General features: G+C 44.7%; 1 protein-coding gene across 2 annotated transcripts in view; it reads right to left on the bottom strand.

The window, feature by feature from the left end:
* Positions 1-19252, bottom strand: part of METTL24 (methyltransferase like 24) — a 50271-nt gene extending 31019 nt beyond the window's left edge. The window contains exon 1 of one of the 2 annotated variants that reach the window (XM_050895034.1): positions 18938-19252. In XM_050895034.1, the coding sequence (XP_050750991.1) occupies positions 18938-19252 (315 nt within the window). The remainder of the gene's footprint in view (positions 1-18937) is intronic. The other variant, XM_050895035.1, reaches the window with a different exon arrangement.
* Between the last annotated feature and the right edge of the window lie 635 nt (positions 19253-19887).

Below are 19887 nucleotides of genomic sequence, written 5' to 3'. Positions count from 1 at the left end.
CAGAGGAGGTATTACGGTCCCTGTTATGCAGCTTTGGATATGAAATTCAAACAGACCTCCCCAAGGTCGCCCAGGAGGAGCCAGAAAACCAGTTCAGACATCCTGCATCTCTGGTGATCACCATCGGTGTGCTATCTCCCTATGGTAAGGACCCATCTAACAAGACACCATGACTGTGTTTCCCGAACACCAATGTATCCTGGTTCCACAATATAAAGAGATGAAAGTACCTGGAAAGTTACAGTGCCACTTAAAAAATATCCTACTGAGTATCTTGAAGTATCCCTATATTTACATTGTTTCACTTATAGACACCTTACCTGAAATTAGCACTGTAAGAAAAATCAGTCTTCAGCAAGAAGACTGGCACTGGTCAGACGCTGACTTCAGCTACCCCAGAAGTGTAGTAGATATCCAGGGAGTACTATCCAGAGTGATGTCTAAATTTTCACCAGATGAGATAACCACAGAGCAAAGAAAATCTTAAGGCAATGCCATTGCTTTGTTAGGAAAACTAGGACACATTTGAAGGTCTGATTTTTTCCAGGTACTTCACACTTAAGGATAAGGACTGATGTTTCCATCAGACCAATCTGACAGTAATCCACAGTGACTCTTCTCTGGACACCACATCTTTCTAGACTTTTCTCCCTCATCAGCCATCTACAATAGTCATCTGATAATCCCTTAATAATCTGTAGTATACATATGGTATCATTTGTCCTAAAAATCTGAAATCATAATATAAAGCTTAAATCAACGTGTGCAAAGGGCTCACAAACTAGCAGGTGTAAAATTGCAAGTTTGCAAAATTTCTGGCTTTCCTAGCAAAACTTGAACACAGAAGTATAAATCATTAAATTATTTCCAGATCAATTTCAGTGCACTCATTCAAACAGCCAAACCCCTCCCTCCCTTCTGTTTACATTTGAAACGGAATTAGTAAGTTTTCCATACTTCCACCTTTTTTAACTCAGTAACTGTTTTTTTCCCTCCTTTAAATCTCGTTCTTTTTTAGCAGCCTATTAAAATACAGAAACATATTAACCATGTTTACAAACAAAAATTTGGGAATCCCATTGCCCTGCCAAGCAGTCTGTGGCTTCCAATGAAAAAACAAAAGACTTGTCAATACATACACAGATGTCTTAAACAAGGGAAAAATATAAAATCCTCTGATTAAACTGTGCAACAGTAATTTTTTACATTTGAGGCAGGACCAAATGTGAGCAGAAAGCACTTGTGGCAATAAACTCTATCAATAAACATAAATATTTGCTAGCCATAGAAACAAGTGACATACACATCTTCATTTGCAACTGTTCTGGCTGTACTCTGTGTATCACTATGCTCACCCCTTTTGGAAAGGTACAGTGGAACAGAGTTTGCTCACGGGTAAAATTTTGCAGGGGTTTAATCAGTTTAAAATGCAATAGGTGGGATTCAAATTGCAAAATTTCAGACATCTACAAGGCAAATGGATATTTACTGGATTGCATTCCTGAAGGCTAGCCTTTGTGAGAGTAGATTGACCCTAGATATGATTTCCAGGGCTTGGCCATCATTTTCTTTCGGCTCCCCTTGGAGTTCCAGTGGCCCTAAGCATATCGTTCTGTGGGTTTGGGTTTTTTCCCCCAATTCAAAAGTACCTTAAATAGTGAAAGCAGTGTGTTGCAGCCCACCTGAGCACTGGCTTTTCCTCACGAGGGACATGCAACAACTGCAAAGCCTGCTGAGATGAGTGGGAGGGCTGCTGAGGGTGGAGGCGGCCAAACTTGGCACGTTGCTCCTCTCACTGACAACATGGAGCGGCTCCGGCAGCGAATGATTCCTCGTGAACGCCCACATTTAGTTTCAGAGGCAATTAGCTGGTTGACTCCAAGGGAGAGCCGGGAGTGAAGAAACATTCCTGCAGTGAGGACAACCAGGGACCAAGCTCCCACAGTGGGCTGGGGAGCTAAGTTATTTGACAGGACAGATGAGGCAGACGGGCTCTTCAAGGGAATGATTCATCTCACTATAGAGAAGACGTCTAAAATAAGTAAGATGAGTCATGCACTGGAAACATCCATTTCTCTCCATGACCTGCAAAGGAAGCCTGGAGGACGGGCTCAGATGCACCTACACCATAGACATGCAACGTCCCAGATGAGGAACCCCAGACCAGAATATCATACGTGCCACGCTGCAGAAAAACTTTTATTTTAGAGGGCTGAGCCTACTCTTAGTTGTGAGCCTCAAGCAACACCTAATTGTACTTTATTCTTCAGCAGGGTTGAGTAACTCCAAATGTTTTATGTTTGGAGCAGCAATACGTGGCACAAGCAAAACAAACTCCACCTCAAAGCAGAGGTGTCAATAGGGAAGAACAAGTATGCCTCAGCCTTGGCAAAGACCTCCTTGAGAAAGGTCGATTCATACGGTCCCCTTTAGTTAAATGTAATCAGCATCATACAAAGGGCTCACAAGAGGTACACTCAAAAACATGCTATGCTACATTGTTAATTTAGAAGTAGCGGGCACACACACAGGCTCAGTAAGCTGTAATTTAAAATACAGGCTTACAAAGTGACGATGACTCATATTTAAAGCTCTGAGTGAATTAATTTCTAACGTGGCTGGCTTTATAGGTATCCCATCCCTACATGTCTGAACTGTTTCTTTCCCTTTTTTTTTCTTTTATATTACTAGTATTTTCTATTTTTCTTTGCAGTTTGGCTTTCTTAAACATATGAGGTTTTCACTTAAGAAACCATATTGCCGAAGTTGCTACATACACTCCTGCTTTGCATGTGTGTGCCTGCATTGAGAGCAAAGCAGTGGGTTCCCTCTGAGGCATCAGGCATTGGGAGTATCACAGGGAAACGCAGCTGACACCTAGTCCTGCAGCCACCTAAACCGAGAATTTCCACTCCAACAGTGAAACCTTCATGTGCTGCACAAAGTCCATAATGGACTGAAAAAAAGTTAATACAGGAAATCTTTCTATTTCCTCATTTTTTACTTCTCCGAGTTTATCTAAAGCAGAGGCATCTCTGACAACACTGCACACAAGCACACAGCCTTCTTCGTACCCAGCCACCACAGGATTGCTCCATCCTCTGTACGCATCGGGTTGGTGCAGTGGAACAAGCAGGCCACATCGGGAGTCCCTCCCACAGACAAACTCCAGCGCTATAAAACTGTAGTGTGTTACAGAATCACAGAATGGTTTGGGTTGGAAGGGACCTTTAAAGATCACCTAGTCCAACCCCCTGCCATGGGGGACATCTTCCACTAGATCAGGTTGCTCAAAGTAAATAGTATTGGTCCCAGTACGGACCCTTGAGGGACACCACTCGTTACTGGTTTCCACTTCTTAGACACTGAGCCGTTGACTATAACTCTTTGGATGTGGCCATCTAGCCAATTCCTTATCCATCTAACAGTCCATCCATCAAACCCATATCTCTCCAATTTAGAGGTAAGAATGTTGGGGGGGACCATGTTAAAGGCCCTACAGAAGTCCAGGCAGATGACATCTGTAGCTCTTCCCTTGTCCACTGATGCAGTCACTCCATCGTAGAAGGCCACTAGATTAGTCAGGCACGACTTGCCCTTGGTGAAGCCATGTTGGCTGCCCCTAATCACCTCCCTGTCTTCAGTATGTTTTGACATATTGTCCTGGATTCGGCTAGAATAAAGTTAATTTTCTTCTTAGTAGCTGGTATAGCTCTGTGGTTTGGATTTAGGATGAGAATAATGTTGATAACACACTGATGTTTTAGTTGTGGCTAAGCAGTGTTTATACTAAGTTAAGGAATTTTCAGCTTTTCATACTGCCCTGTCAGCGGAGGCTGGGAGTGCACAAGAAACTGGGAGAGGACACAAAAAGGACAGCTGACCCAGACAAGCCAAAGGGGTATTCCATACCGTATGACGTCATGCCCAGTCTATAAACTGGGGGGAGTGGGCCAGGGAGCACCGCGGCTCAGGGATTGGGTGGGCATCAGTCAGCAGGTGGTGAGCAACTGTATTGTGCATCACTTGTTTTGTATATTTATTATTATTATTATTTTCCCTTCCTTTTCTGTCCTATTAAACCGTCTTTATCTCAACCCACGAGTTTTACTTTTTTTCTTCTCAATTCTCTCCCCCATCCCACTGGGGGGCAGGGGGGAGCGAGCAAGCAGCTGCATGGTGCTTAATTGCCGGCTGGTGTTAAACCACAACATGTATCTTCCAGGAGGATCTGCTCCATGATCTTATCTGAAGATTTGATCATGAAACATTAGGCGGCGGAACAAAAGCTTTGTGCCAAGATGAGCAAGCAACGTAACACATACTGTCAGGCTCTCCCGTGCAGCAAGGCTACTACCAGAGTAAACCCTTGCCTATGGAAACCAGTCCTGTGATAAGAGCGTTTTCTGCATTCATAAGTGGGTGCCTTCAATTTAAATAAGTTTTCGATACGACTTGTGTATGAAGAATTTTAATAACTAGAGGTGTTTCTATGTCTGGACATGTGTGGTTTATTTTATTGAAGAGGGAACTTCTAGGATGCACTTAACTCTCCCCTAGCTCCTCGCTCTCTGTGCATCACCTCCTCCACGCCTCTGCAGTGCAGCACACATTTGTCTGCCTGGGAGCAGGATGCAATTGCTGTGAGAGCCAACTTATGCAGCTCTGAGCATCGCCCAGAGGGCTTCGCTTGAGAGTAGTTTATCAGCACTTGCTTCCCAAGGCTGCAGTTTGCACCATAAGTAAAACTCTTACACTTACCAGGGAAAAGGAAAAAAGCAACACGTCTTGAATGCAAAGTTTTACATTGAAATGAAGAAAACAATTTTCTGACTTCGATTGTCATCAGAAACCAAAAGTCGTTACCCTTGTAGAGCAAATCAGTCTGAACATGCATACATAACAACCCCTGGAAAGGCAGCAATCACCAAGCGTTTCACCTCCGCTCTCCTTTTGTTAATATTCATGTTTATTTTCTGCTCCTTTTGCTTCTGATTTCCCATCTGATGGTATGAAATGGAGCCACACGCATACAAATTACAGCTCTCATGCTCACGGGGGAACTGCTGGCCTAACCTGTGTGCAAGCCACACCAGCAACCTCAATGCAAAACACCAACAACTTCAATACCTTGGGAGGTTCAGTGTTGCACACACAAAGCCCACGTTCAAGCTCTCTCCAACTCTACTTTTAGTTTTGTGTCTTTTCCCCCAAACAAGTGTCTCATAAGAAAAGCATATGCAGAACAAAAAGGATGCTTGGCACCGACTTTAAGCTACAGAACTTATATCACTTTAAGAATTAAGAAATGGCTTTGGAAAAATAAAGAGCGCCTTCCAAAACTAACATGACACGGCCATCTGTAGAGGAATTTAGGTGACTAATGCTCCACTGAAGTCAAATTGAAACCCTGACTGCCATAGGAAATGGGTATTGGGAACCAGCTTACCAGGTTTAAATTAGCTGTTGTGGACACCTCCCAGTAAATTCACCAGTACACCTGGGCTTCAGCGACTAATGTACATCACCCTGGGTGCAGGTTTGTGACTTACAGGAAGCACGTGTTTCAGAACATTTGCCAAAATATTAATTTGTAGGTACTTATGAATTCGGAAAGCATTGCATCTAATTTATTATTTACATAGCATAACTACCCCCCCTTGCTACCTCTGAGGAATAAACCCACTGCAGCCAAAGGAGCTGGGAGCTGCAGAGGCAGGAAAGGGCAGCGTTGCACCAGGGAACCCCTCCTCGGACCTTCAAAGGTCACCAAAGACTGACAGCTCTGCCATTGGAAATCCCAGCAACATCAGAGAGAAATATACATTTATTAAAAAAGAGATTGATTTTACTCTGCTAAGACACACATGGCTTTAAAAACAGTCAAGTGGGATTTCTTTGCTATGGTAATAATAAATTGGGCAGCAGCATTCCAGTGCTATCCAGAGGCTGACAGCATGATAATTTATATCTGATGGAGATAAAACCAGGAGCCAGAACAGACTGAAATTTATGGAAGCAAATTCTCGAAACTGCTTAAGCAGTGTAATACTCAATCAGCTGAATTACTTCCAATGCCTGCATGCCTTTGCCAACACTTAAGGATAACAGCAAGAAACAGAGACAGTAACTACTGGTCACTGCTTGTCAAATTCAGACTTTAGCTAAGCAGAGCCAACCTGTATTCATAACTGCTTTAAATGAAGTGCTTTGGTTGAGAAAATATGAGCGATTTCATAATCCATACAATAGGAAAAAAAACCCCCTATTTTCCTCTAGGTTGACTTCATTGCAATATTCAAACCACAGCATACAACAAACAGAATTCATCAGTAAATACTCAGCTAGCCAGATAAGCCGAGTTTATTTTGTGCAAATTCCAGCAGTCTAACTGTGATTTACAGATAGGGATGCCTCTGGCAGCCTATCCACTGACTTCAGCAGTCTCTGCCTGAGGCTAAGAACTGGGGAAAAAGAAGGTGCTTTAAAGTAAAACTTAATGCTTTCACACAAATAAGAGCATTTCACACTTGTGCAGCTTTCTCTCTCATCCAAGTGGAGTGCAAATGTCTAAACATAAATGGTCCACCACACCTTCCAGCCTAGAGGGAGATCTGAAGCATCAGAAAACTCCTTCCCCTTCATCTGCCCCTCCTGGGCAAAGGACCAGGAGGACCTTCTGTGCCCGGGGAGCAGGAGAGGGCAGTATTTGTCACTAGACATCTGTAATACCATAAAGCAAGTAAACATTAATTCTTATCCATGGGTAAACCGAAAGGCTGAGTGACTTCTACAGGCATTTAGATTTCATAGCATAAAACCTAAGGTAAGATAGAAAATACTTACAATAGGTACCTAGGGGCTTCCATCCCTCCAACCTACCATCAGCTCACTTGGGTTTTACTGGATAGCCAGGGAAGACCTTAAAAAGCCAAACTTCACTTTTTTCTTCTTCAAATCCTTATTTCATACAAGCGTTAGTTAATAAAACAAGGTAATGGAGCTCCACAGAATGAAATGTATACTAGCTTTAAATGTCTACAAACATACTCCCTTTCTTGTTTTTAATATGATTATGGATTACTGCCTTTAGTCTAGAGCTACGTAAAAGTGTTCCAAGCAAAATAAAACAGTGTGTTGGGCAATTCGTTCCCCATGTCTAGAAAGGGAATGAGAGCTGGCTTACAAGTTGTTAGGATTTTAAGTACAGGATGATACGTTTATTTTCCAATTTATAAAGAAAATCAAGCTCGTTTCAAAGCACACAATTTTGAAATATTTTTTGTTCAAGACAAGTATAGACCCAAGTATCATAAGACCATGGAGGATGGACTTGGGCAAAGACGCACCATCCTCTTTAGTTAAGGACATTTTCCAATGCTTTATTACTAATTCTGAGCATTATACAGAATATAGCACTGAACAGCTACATGGTTTGACCCTGAACTCCTGATGTACCCAGAATTCCCACAGATTTCATAATGAATAATAATTGCAAGATCAAACCATTAATCAAGACATCTAACTAAGAAGAAACACATCAGCTCAGCAGCAGGCAATTGACACATAATTGCTTCTTGTTTAATTTTCTCAAAAGAGCGAGGGAAAAGGAACAAGATGCCGTTGCTTTGCTCTATTCAGCATGAAACAAAGTTCACTTCTCTGAAAGCTTCAGTGCCGCAGAACAACCACGAGGAAAGCTCAAAAAGAGACACGACATCAGTATTAACAAATTTTATTGTTCCTTTGGGGTTTTTTCAGGCAGCTCCTACCCCGCAGCGTTCATCTCTGGGATAAATCTCGATCTTCCACTAGTGCTGTCAACTCTGCAGGGAGCAGGAAGGATTTCAAACTGATTCTTATCATTTTTAGGCTTCTAAGTGGCAAGTATTATTTAACATTACATGCCGTATCAATAGACATTACCATCTCTTCCCCCTAGCATTTCAAACACTGTCTCTTTGTAAAATATGAAAGAGGATGCTAAATAAAGGGCACTGACTTTGAAGCTCCCAGTTAATTATTTGACTTAGCTAGCTGCTAGGAGAGGAATGAGGAAGAGGGCTGGGATGGATGGATTGGGGGGGAGGTTAAAGCAGCGACAGCAGCTCTATGATGTTAACGTTCACTGTTTCTAACATCATTTTCAACTGCACGCATTTCCCAACCAGGTCCAGCCCCTGGCACAATCACCGGTATTTGCTTCTTTGCTTACTTTTCGTCTAGGTTAATTTTCCCCAGCAGACCACCCTGTCACATACACACAAAAAAATAAAAAAGTGACATACTACCTCATCAAAACCAATAGCAAGAACACAGAGCATCCACTATTTTAGCAATATCCCTAAGAGAGATGAGTTGCCTAACTGGCTCTTTGCATGCCTTTCCTTGCTAAGCTCTCAAGGCCCACGAAGTTTGTCTTCCACACCCCAAGAAGTGCAGAGGGTTCAATTCCTTCAGTCTGCAGGACCCACAAGGTCAGTCCTGGAAACAACCCAGAATTTTGTCACTTCCAGAAAAACCTACAGCAATGTAGCTGAAGCTGCACCTGAAATCTATCAGAAAGTGGAACCTGAGGTAAACTTCAGTGGGCCACTTGTTAAATGAGCTGTTGGTTAGCTCTTTCTGCAACAAGCATGTAAACCCATAGGTTTTCCATGTAAAATCTGAAGCAGTTGGCTTGACCTGAAAGTCCTAAGAGACTTCAGAAGCCAACAGCTCACTGAAAAGTCCTCCTGGTCCTATATTCCCAGAGACAAGAGAAGCCCCCATTGCATGATGGGGAGAGGTGGCAGCAGGAAGGACATTCCTCACAAGGATCCCCCAGATTTGGGATTTGCAAAGCCGAGACAGTTCTGCGGTACTGACTTTCAAAGAACACTGCAAAGCCATTTTGTTCTGTCTGCAGAGCATACGGAGAATACTTCAGTGAGAAGATTTCTCTGTATGTGGTAACAGCTGCTGGAACTATTATATTTATCATTACACAAAAACATAAGGAAAAGTTTATTTATTGTATTTATACATGTGTCAGGGAGGACATAAATTACAGGGCTAGTTTTTAAATGTTGCAAAAAATGAAAAAGAAAACAAAATAACCACCAAGGGGTTCCCCCAGAGCCAGACCCAGGACTTGTGCTCTTCAAGGGGTCAGCAGTCACCCAAGGACACCCCATCCACCCCTTCCCTGACAGTGCAGTCCATGAGCACCTCACAGCCAGTGCCTTTCTTGATGGCACCTGAGCCTGATGGCATATTTAAAAGCAAGACTACTGAAGAGGAGACAGAAGATCAGGCAGGGGAAAACACGTATTACTGAAGATCCAAACTCTTCCACTTAGTACTGCATAAACAGCTGGGAATGTTTCCGCCATCTCCTGCTTGAAGTGACCAAGCTGTTGCCATAAGAGCGAGTTCAAAATCATGGCTTTCATCTGTCTGTTACCCAAGGCATCAGTCCATTTGCACACATGGTTTCTATTACCCTTAGAGATTTGCTAACTCAAGATAGGACAGCAAGTCACCCTGTCACTTTTGTATACAGAAACACTAACATAAACAACATCGAGGTGAGTAATGTATGTTATGGATTCCAGGATATACATGCTATACCACAATTAAAAGAAAAATTAAATCAACCAAGGGAATTTTTTATTCCCTTTTACTTGTTCCACTGAACTGAATGCCATTTGATCTTAGATTTCAACAGCGCAGAAGGGCTCTGGACGTTTCATCATACACAAAAGTATCTTGGTGTGTATCTGCTAGCTACGAAAACACTCGAGTTCATTAAATGACTCACATCCATCGCACACAGCTCTGGATCGCTGAATGGCCATCCAAGACAAACACAGCTCAAAGTTAATATTAGAACAAGCGATAAGAGGGGGCTGCTGCGGATGCCATCAAAGATTAGCGGTGGTTCACACAGACTTTCTCACCTACATGTTAAGTCTTTTATCTAAGCTGTGCTGTGAGTGACAGCCATCACTGCCAGGCTGCAGGAGGAGGACAGCATGGTGTACCACAACCAAACCAAACTTCTTGTGTGAGGACCAGAGGTCCCTCACTAATGCTATCTACACCTCCAAATTCTACATCTGTTTTGTAAGAGAGATGATGCACTTGTCATGTAGTCTGTACGAGTCTGCAAGGCAGCTGTTACAGGGTTTTGTTCTTCACTACTGGATTTCAGTACTGCATCCCTTGTCATGGGGGAGTTTTGCTCTGGGTTGACACTGAAGATCCACCAGCTACACCTTAGTCTGAACCGTGCCCACAGTTCAGTAAAAGTGGCATGAGAGAGACGTCTGGCATGCCAGCACCTACCGCGCAGCCTTGAAGCAGACACACATCTCTGTTAACTGCCTGGCTGGATGGGTAAATTTTGATGTGAATTGACTGAACAAACTGGGATGAAAACCTTACAAGCGACAAAGTTAAATACGTGTCTCATAAGAAGGCAGCTAAAGGTCAAAGATGTAAAGGAAAAACCCTAAGGCTTTCTGGGAGAATTTTATTTGTCCCAGATCTCTCTTTCTGGCCTCTTCTCTCTCCAAAGAAGGAAGCTGTAGAAAAGAATGAAGCAAGCTTGGCCATCTTGAGAACTGCTTAAGCAAGGAAAGCTGTGTGTTCAAAACTGTCCGCACTTCTATTATTTCTAGTATAAAACATCACATGTGATAAAAGACCATTTTTGGTACTAACTGTGCTCATTGTCTTCAAGGCTGTCAAAATTTCTGACTTTCAGGGACTCTTGCTGTTTTCCCATGACAAGACTGTGACTTGCTGTACAATTGACTTTCATACCAGTGCTCACCTCCTCCCACCTCCTGCTCGACAGCTGCTTTCGTGCAGCAGACATCCTTCCTCCTCCGAGCACATACACAGCACGTGAAGGGGAGTCCTGCTTGTTTGCTGCTAATAAGGTCTGATAACCAGCAGTACACCAGACAACACAATCCAGTGCCCCAAACACAGTGAACTGTGGAGGAGTGAAGAAAGAGGTAAGAGCAGAGGACGTGTTTACTGAAATGCTGCCCTTTAGTGGGACACAGAGGCCATGACCAGAGCTGCTCAGCCACTCTCTGAGCATCACTGTGCAGGCAGGAGGGCAGCGCGGGTCGCTTCCCCACACAGCAGTCCCATTTAACAGTTTGAGCTGAAGATAACAAACAGGACTGGATCAGTATGGGTTTTTTCTGCACCTGCTACCACAGTCATAAAGGATTCACGTTTTGTACAAAGCCTGTGGACCATTGTCGTGCTTTAACCCCAGTCAGCAGCTAAGCACCACGCAGCCCCTCCCTCACTCCCCCCCGCTCCCAGTGGGATGGGGAGGAGAACTGGGAAAGAAGGTAAAGCTTGTGGGTTGAGATAAGAACGGTTTAATAACTAAAGTAAAATATGACACTAACAATAATAATAATGAAATATAATAATAATAATAGTAATGAAAAGGAATATAACAAAAAAAGAAGGGGGGGAAGGAAAAAAAACCAGTGATGCACAATGCAATTGCTCACCACCCGCTGACCGATGCCAAGCAGCGATCCACCCCTCCCGGCCAACTCCCCCCGTTTATATACTGGGCATGACATTCTATGATATGGAATATCCCTTTGGCTAGTTCAGGTCAGCTGTCCTGGCCATGCTCCCTCCCAGCTTCTTGCACACCTGCTTGCTGGCAGACCAGGGAAACTGAAACATCCTTGACTTAGGATAAGCGCTACTTAGTAACAACTAAACCATCAGAGTGTTATCAACATTATTCTCACACTAAATCCAAAACACAGCACTGTACCGGCTACTAAGAAGAAAATTAACTCTATCCCAGCCAAAACCAGGACAACCATCTAGCCTGGTTCAAGAAAAAGTTGGCACAACTGTAACGGCCATCATGGAGCAACGCATCTGCAGAAGAAATTACCACCTCAGTCCCTGGATTATGTCCTTAAATAGGAAAGCTTATATACCCTGAAAAACATTTTTTCTGTGCCACAGCTATCTAGAAAAAATTATTCCCCTGTCTTTATATGCTGAAAGAAAGCTTTGAGTAGGTATTTGAAAGAAATCTATATTATTGGATATAATTAAGTCTCATAAAGCTGTAATGACTTTCTGAAGGATAATATTCCCCAGCTGCTTCTCAAAAATTCATGAAGGAAGAACTTACTTCAGGTAATAACAAGTGTGTAAGAATCAAGGTTATTCTGAGTGATCATTTACCTCACAAGCTCACAAGTGACATCATTGTCAGAAAAAACATTACCATCTCCTCTTTACGGTCTACCATAAACACATTTCATCTGCAGTTAAAATACAGTGAAAGCCTGGTATTGCCCTTGCTTGGCTACTTGGAGAAGGTTTCCCGTGTTTGGGTACCTTCTGATGCCTCAGCTGCCTGCATTTACAGGCAGAGCTGGCTGGTGCTCCCCGAATTTGGTTGTCTGCTGTTGAAAACTGCTATCAATAGAAGTTTATTCTTTTCTTCCAAACACAATAACCTCTCTTGGTCTGTGCTATTAGCCTGAATATTTGAACAAAAACCAACCAAGGCTCTCACAGCTGTTCCCCAGGCACTAATGGCCTGAAGCCATAAGCTCCTACCTTGTGCTAATCTTACAAGCTAAGCAACTTTGGGTCAGTTTATATTTGGTAAGAGACCTCCAAGTGCTGGAGGAAAAAAAGTTGTCAAGTAGCGTTCCTTCCTCTGGGGTCCACTAAGTCATCACAGGACAATTATGGTGGCGTCTGGTCTCTCTAGTGAGGTATTAAGCCAGGGCAAGGATTGCTTATAGTGTTTAAAGACCTCATTACCTCTTTTTATTACACTGATGTTAGATCATTGTTCAGGCTAAATTCTAGTTTGGCTAATCACATCGTACCTGCTAGACTGCTTTTCTAATTGCAGAGCAGGTAAATGTAGACAGAAGGACCTCAGGAGGTTGACTGACTCTGCCTCCCTGCCCTGAGGCACAACTGATACCTAGACCTTCCCTGTGCGGATAGCCAAAGTTCACATTTTTCTAGGGAGTCCTTCCACTGCTTACCCAACTGCAGAGTTAAAAGATTTTCCTAATATGTTGCCTGAAAACTAAGCCAGTTACTTCTTGTCCTACTTGCAGTGGACCTAGGGAACAATTGGTCACTGTGCCCTTCAAAAAAAATTATTTTTTTTAGTTTGAAGAGTCTTGGCACACTCCTCTCAAAACCTACTTTTCCCTATTCAAAACAAGTACCAGTTCTGCCAAGCTTTCCCTGCAGGCCTGCCTTCCTGCACCTCTTAACACCTTTTTCCTCCCATTGAGACTCTCTCCAGTTTGTCTACCTGTTATTAAAGGAGGTGCCCAGAAGTAGGCACACTCAAAGGAATAACCAATATCCAGCTCTTCGGCATTGCACTCCTCTGCAACAGAATCACAGCTGCAGCTCACGTTCATCAAAGCTAGGATGTTATGCACTCCTCGCCGCAGCATTTAGAGAACACTGCTGCACGCTGTAAAGCTTGTCATGTCTGGTACACAGGTGAGGTGACTGGAATAAGCTCTGGATTTAAATTCACTAGGAGATCCAAAAGGCTGCCTTGACCCATGCTGCTGCCCCAGCAGCTCCCTTGTTTTGGCTCAGCCCGGGCAAATCTGCTCCTTTAAACACAGCCTGATGTGCCTTGCTGCACAGCTTCCAAAGCCCTGTCGTGTTAAACTTTGCTGTAATGTTAAAACATTGCTCCAGGCATACATAACAAATAAACTGTTATAAAAGGTAAGTCCCAATCCAAAACAGACCAGCTATTACACCATGGGATATGGAAAGACAGATGGATACATTTGACTTCAGAATAACCAAATTTTCTCCAAGAATTTTGGCTCCTGCTCATCAAGAGGCAGAGTAACTTCCTATTCAAGTAGTACCCAAAGTTTACCGGATTTCTAAAGATGTGAAGTCAGCTTGAAAACATTATACATACAAATAGGCAATAAAAACATTTGATACTTTTTTTTTTTTACCAGATTTGTAGAAGAATTGAAAAGGACTCTTTGTGCAAGTCCTACATATCACTGACATAAATGTAAGTGGCATTGTCATTTTTAAATTAAAAATCAAATGTAAAATTTAAGTAAAATCTTAGCAATAATGTAATGTTAAATTGCATGAGGCTATTTTGAACCTGCCATATTATTAACTGCCAAACAGTTATTCCACACAACTTTGAAGATATCACTCCAAAATAATTTGCAGATTTCAATTACATTAAAGACGAGACTGTTATCAGTCATTACTGCAGAGAAGCAGTAACCTCTTGGAAATAGTTCCTATTTAAAGAAAAACAAAACCTGCAATCCAACAAGCAACAGCAAAAGACAATTAGTCTATATTTACAAAGAACTAAAATACAAATGTATATAAGTGTAAGTAACGCCTATAAAAATACAATCTCACAAGATTTTTCTATTTTAGGCAATGATACTTCTTGTTTCAAAACATGTTCTAATCCCAGACAAAATACAAATGGGCCCAGCTGAAAAATCTAACTCTTAGCTCTTAATCACTGAAGGCAAACATTTTTAAATCACTAGGTATGAGATGAAAGAGCATCCAAAATAACATCAGGTTAACTTCGGCAGCGTACTACACTCCCCACCTTTGGACAGCCACAAAAACAGACACAGTGATTTCCAGCTGATATTACAATTCTCAAACTAAATTTTGTAATTCGCTTGTCTTCCGGCAGGCACGCTTTCAGAAGACACACCTGTGGCTGCAGCCTAGCAGCCTCAAGCATTTCTCCAAGCCTGCCATCCAGGAGTCCCCCGGTGCGCAGCCCAGCTACACCCATGCAGAAAGCAAGACCCTGAACCTCGGTTTTTAGGAGAGACATAGTCACAGCGTTTGCTGCATCAGCAAGCAGAACTGCAGGAACTTAAAACACCTGCCCAGACTAACATCAGCCTTTTTTCTTTCATGCATAACCATACAAAACTTTTTTTTTTTCCTCCTCCTCCCCAGAAATAAATCTGCCCAGAAGGCAAAGGACTCCAGCTTTTCTTAACCAGACTCTTGGCGAGGGCTCCTCCCCATTTCAGAGCACGAGAGCCAACATAACCTTGTTATTGCGATCACTGTGATAAGAATTTGCTGTTATTTCAAATTCCAAATGCAACAATTTTTTCTATTTTTTTTTTTTTACCATCACACCCTACAATAACATTTTAAAACTTGCCTCACGTGTCTGCAGTGCTATGTGGGTGCAGACCTCACTAACACCCATTGCAAGAGCAGGTACACATGGCATAATTTGTGTGTTTCCATGTAGCTGGAGGTTTTATCTGCTGCATATGTTGCCAGACCAGTGCTTAACAACCAGAGCTTAGAATCACAGTTTATAAACATAGCTGGGCATTTTATTAGCAACAACACAGTTTTAAGTGCTCCCACCAAAATACAAATGGGATTACAAACTTCCATTTGCTTTACATTTGCAGCACAACATATAACTCTTCCCATTGTTCAGATGACCATCATATGCTCTCAGTGCCAAATTTTGTTTATTATTTGTCAGCAAGGGCGGCAGCATCTGCTCTTTGGTAGGCTCCACCGGGAGCAAAACAGCTGGGAGCAACACAGCTCCCAAAAGCACCAGAACAGGCAGCTCCGGCAGCTCCCAGAGCTGTCACATAGCTAAATTACTTTATTTACTTTATTCCCTGCTGCTTTCAGTTAGCAATTTTTATGCATGCATCTTAAGGCACGAACAGCCACTTGTAACCTTGGTAGTCAAACCCTCCCATCTGCCGCACAGTCACTCTCTCCGCTGACGGAGGTTTACCAGCGGTCAGGAAAAGCGCACGACTGCACAGGCACTTTCCTGCAGATGCAAGAGCCATTTATGGATGAGTCTCCGTCTTTCCCATCCTGTTTGGGTCTTTTTTTTTTCCCCTTTTGCTGCTGTTAGTTGTTTGACTGCAGTTGTGCTTGGGAAATAAATAACACAACTCTGCTTCAGGAAACTTTATAGTGATCCAAAGTAGACATAAAATAATTTTCCTGCATGTTTTTGCAATTCTTTTATACGGCCACAAAGTAGGATATTTAACTAGACCTATGGAAATATCTGTTCATTAGTCTTCTGCATTAATTCAGTGATGTAAGTGTGAGCAGAGTTATAACCAAGCGGCACTAGGAAAACAGAGCAAAGTTTGGCCTCACTGATTTTTCATTACTGCCATCCTGCCGGCTCACATATCGCAACATATCCCAATACCACCACCACAATCAGCAGCGGGGGAAAAAAAACATACCTAAAAGCTTCTGCAGGCTTCAAAAATGGACTGACAATGGTTTACGGACAGATATCAGACACAAAAGCACATAAAACCCACAGACAGCAAAAGGCAATCCCAACCACGTTCAGCAGGGAGCCCGTCCCTCTCCTCCAGGCAGCATTTACACACACCAGCACACCTCCCTGGCAGCGGTTGCATGCTGCCGCCTTTCTCCAGAGCTGCTGGTAGAAGCCACGGACCACCAGTTTAAGCAGCCTTTTCTGATAAGAGCCCCCGTCTTGTTGTAAAACAGTCTGAAGTGAAATACAATGTTTCCTGATGAAAAAAATTAAAATAAATCACCCATTTTTTTTTTAGCTATCATGCACGATCACCACTTCCACAAGAAAAAATGGCAGTACTCGCACCACTTTCACTTTATTTTCCCATCACTTTTTTCCCCCTACATTTTTATTTATATCTATTTCAAAACCAGTAATTCCCAGAATTTCAGTCCCACTATCCCCAAAGCCTTATTCTTCACTTTAAGTAGATTTTTCTTAGCCTGAAGCAACACGCTCAAGTCAAACAGCTGAACACGGAAGACACTTGATGGTCTCAAACTTAACCTGGCAACTCTACCTTGTATTGTATTTACTCATATTTTTCACTTGACTTAATTTGTGGGATTCAAATGAGACCTCAGCAGCAACGTGCCCAACACCACAAACCACAGCAGTGATGTTTCACACACTCCACCTGGACGCGCGCCAAAACGTACTGTGGGCTTTCCAGAGCCTCAAGCTCTCCAACACCACAAGGCGCTGCCAGTTCTCCGGTACGAGCAGCAGCCTCTCCTGATGCTACTTCTCCACTAGGATTTCCTCAAAAATAATGAAATAAATTAGGATATGCTTTACTTTTGCTTCCTGTTTTTTGATGCCATGCTTAGCACGTGTTTTCAAGAAACTATCTGAATCCACAATTACAATTTTTTTTTCTCCCCTGTGAATGCTGAAATTCTTCCATAATTACCATCACTTAAAAGTTGGGCTTCAAGTACCAAGTAACCAAGTAACATGGCATTGACAACAAAAATCACAAAAACTGACACTGCAAGATCTAGATGCCTCCACATGGTATCAATACCACAGCACATCAGGACGCTACATAGTCATTATGCTGAAGAAATATGTGACAATGTTGTCCTCATCATTGCTGCAGCGGTGAAGGAAGTGAGGGATTATCTCATTTCTCCTTCTAAACCTTTCAGGAAACCAGGGGCACAAAATAGCGGTTTTATTTTTCCATCACAGCTCCCCAAGGAAGATGAGGCGAATCTAAAATTCAAACGATACATGAGTTCATTGTCCATCTCCTCTTTAATTAAAAAATAAATTACTGGGGGCGCACAGGCAAAGAAAAGAAAGCAGATTTGCAAATGAGACCCTATGATCACAGGACACCTGCTCAGATGGTGGTCTGGATGTTAGCAAGAGGTCTCTTCATTAAGTGAGTCTGAGCAAACCCAGATAAAGCTTCAGTTTAGGAACAGGAGAAGGTTTAGCCATTCCATAGATAACCGGTTTTATTCTTGTCAAGGCAAGCATCAGAAACAGTTATTTACTTTGACCAGGAAGGTGGTCCCATCTCTAGCAAAATCCCATTTGCTCCTCTTCACGGTCATTCCAGCTTCTTTAAGTATCTGCACATCTCCACACAGACCATTACTACTGCACCCTGACAGCGGGACCTCAAAATAGGTGACAAGCTGCTCTTTCCCGGCCTTCGCAAGCTGGCTCTTCTCCCCCTGAAAGACTGCAAAGAAAGCTCCACAAAAATAAACATTTGAATCTGTAAGCGATTCCTGAGAGACTGGCATCTGCCAAAACCAAAGACGGCATGCAGCTTGTTGAAGAAGCATCCCGCTACTGGTCACACATGCAGCTAACTGGGGGGAGAAGCTAGTACTGAGGCTCCTCACTCTTGCTGAACTCCAGATGCTAATGATGGCCCTCACGTCTCCAAAAGGCCTTACAATCATTACCACCTCTGAACCTAATTATGGGTCCATTTACCAACTCATTAACTAACTCATTAACTCTCATGCAGACCACGTCTTAGAAACATTTCTTGACGGCCTTCCGCGAATGAAATGACATTTGGATGCCAAGAATGCCAAGGACTTTTCCCAAGCTTGCTCCTGTTGAGGGTGCTTCAGCCTGCTGAGCAAGCTTGGTGACTCCGGGTCAAGCTTACCTTTCCAGACCGAGGTCTGACCTTGTTCAGCCCCCGCACCAGCACCTGCCACCTTTCCTGCAGCTGAGCAGCATCGCCCAAAAAAATCTCTTGACCACAAGACGCCTTCTTGGGAACCCACCATCACACCACCTCACCTCACCACACCAGCACCCTCCAGTCACCTCTTCTCAGGTACCAGCAACATCTCAGCGACGGGAAGAGGCCACATCTGCAAAGCGGTCCGATGTCCTCCAGCGGCCACAGAGCCCAGCCCCGACCGGGGGGGCACAGAGACCCCAGGAGCCCGGTCACCCTCAGCTCCGCCTCAGGGGGAGAGAGGGCGCCGGGGCGCCGCGCCTGTCGCGACGCAGCGGCGCTCCTGTCGCGACGCGGCGGGCGCTTCCACCCCCTCCCTCCCCAGCCCGCCCTACCTTCCTGCGGCTACCGCCCGGGGGCTGCAGGGGGCAGCAGCCGGGCGCGGCGCTCCCCCGCCGGCTGCTCCGCACGTAGGTGACCCGCCGCCTGCCCGCCGCCGCCGCCGCCGCCGCCGCCGCGCCCGGGTGCTGCTCCGTGCCGCGGGCCGGGGGGGGCGCCCGCCCCGCCGCCGCCGCCGCCGCCGGCCCCTGGGGCTTCTCCTCCGGGCACCAGGTTCGCCTCATGCCCAGCTGGAGGCAGAGGAAGAGCGCAGCCGAGAGCAGGCAGAGGCGGAAGGCCGGGCCCCGCCAGAGCGGCCGCTCCTTGGGCATGGCGGCGGGGGCTCGCCCTGCCCGGCGCTGCCACCCCCCCGCCCCGCCGCAGGGCTCATGCCGCCGGCGGGCCGGGCCCCGCGGCCGCCGCCGAAAGTTGGGAGACCCCGCCCCGAGCGGGGCCGGCCGGGGAGGGGCCGGGATGCCCCTGCCCCTGCCCCTGCCCCTGCACCTGTCCCGGCCCGGCGGGGGCTGCTGGGCGCCGGGGGTGCCCGCCTGCGGGCGGGCGGCGGGACGCTCCGCGGCCCGGCGGCCCCACGGGGCGTGGGTCAGTGCCCGGGCACCAGCGTGGGGCTGGCGCCTTCACGGCCGCGGCCCTTTGCCGTGTCGCGTGCCGCACGTGCGTGTCACGCCGGCACGCACCCAGACCCACGCTGCCCTCAAAGGCTGGGCCTAACAGTCGACATCTGTTATGAAAACTCCCCTCCCTAACTGTCGTATCAACCCGTCTTTATAGTATGGAAGCATATTAGCTTGTTAATGTATATAATTAGTTCACATTATACGCTGTAATGTCATGAGGTAGTGGAATTTTACTGGAGACTTGGGTATTGTTCATGCGTAAGTAGAACAAACTAAAGGACAGCCCGGCCCTGGAAGCAAGGAGTTTGCTTCTTGGAAGGTTAGAGCTGTCC

The sequence above is a fragment of the Gymnogyps californianus genome, chromosome 3 (assembly GCF_018139145.2).
Source record: "Gymnogyps californianus isolate 813 chromosome 3, ASM1813914v2, whole genome shotgun sequence".
NCBI classification, from domain to species: domain Eukaryota; kingdom Metazoa; phylum Chordata; class Aves; order Accipitriformes; family Cathartidae; genus Gymnogyps; species Gymnogyps californianus.
The sequence above is the reverse complement of the archived record's forward strand: the minus strand, read 5'-3'. Positions and strand labels throughout refer to the sequence as shown.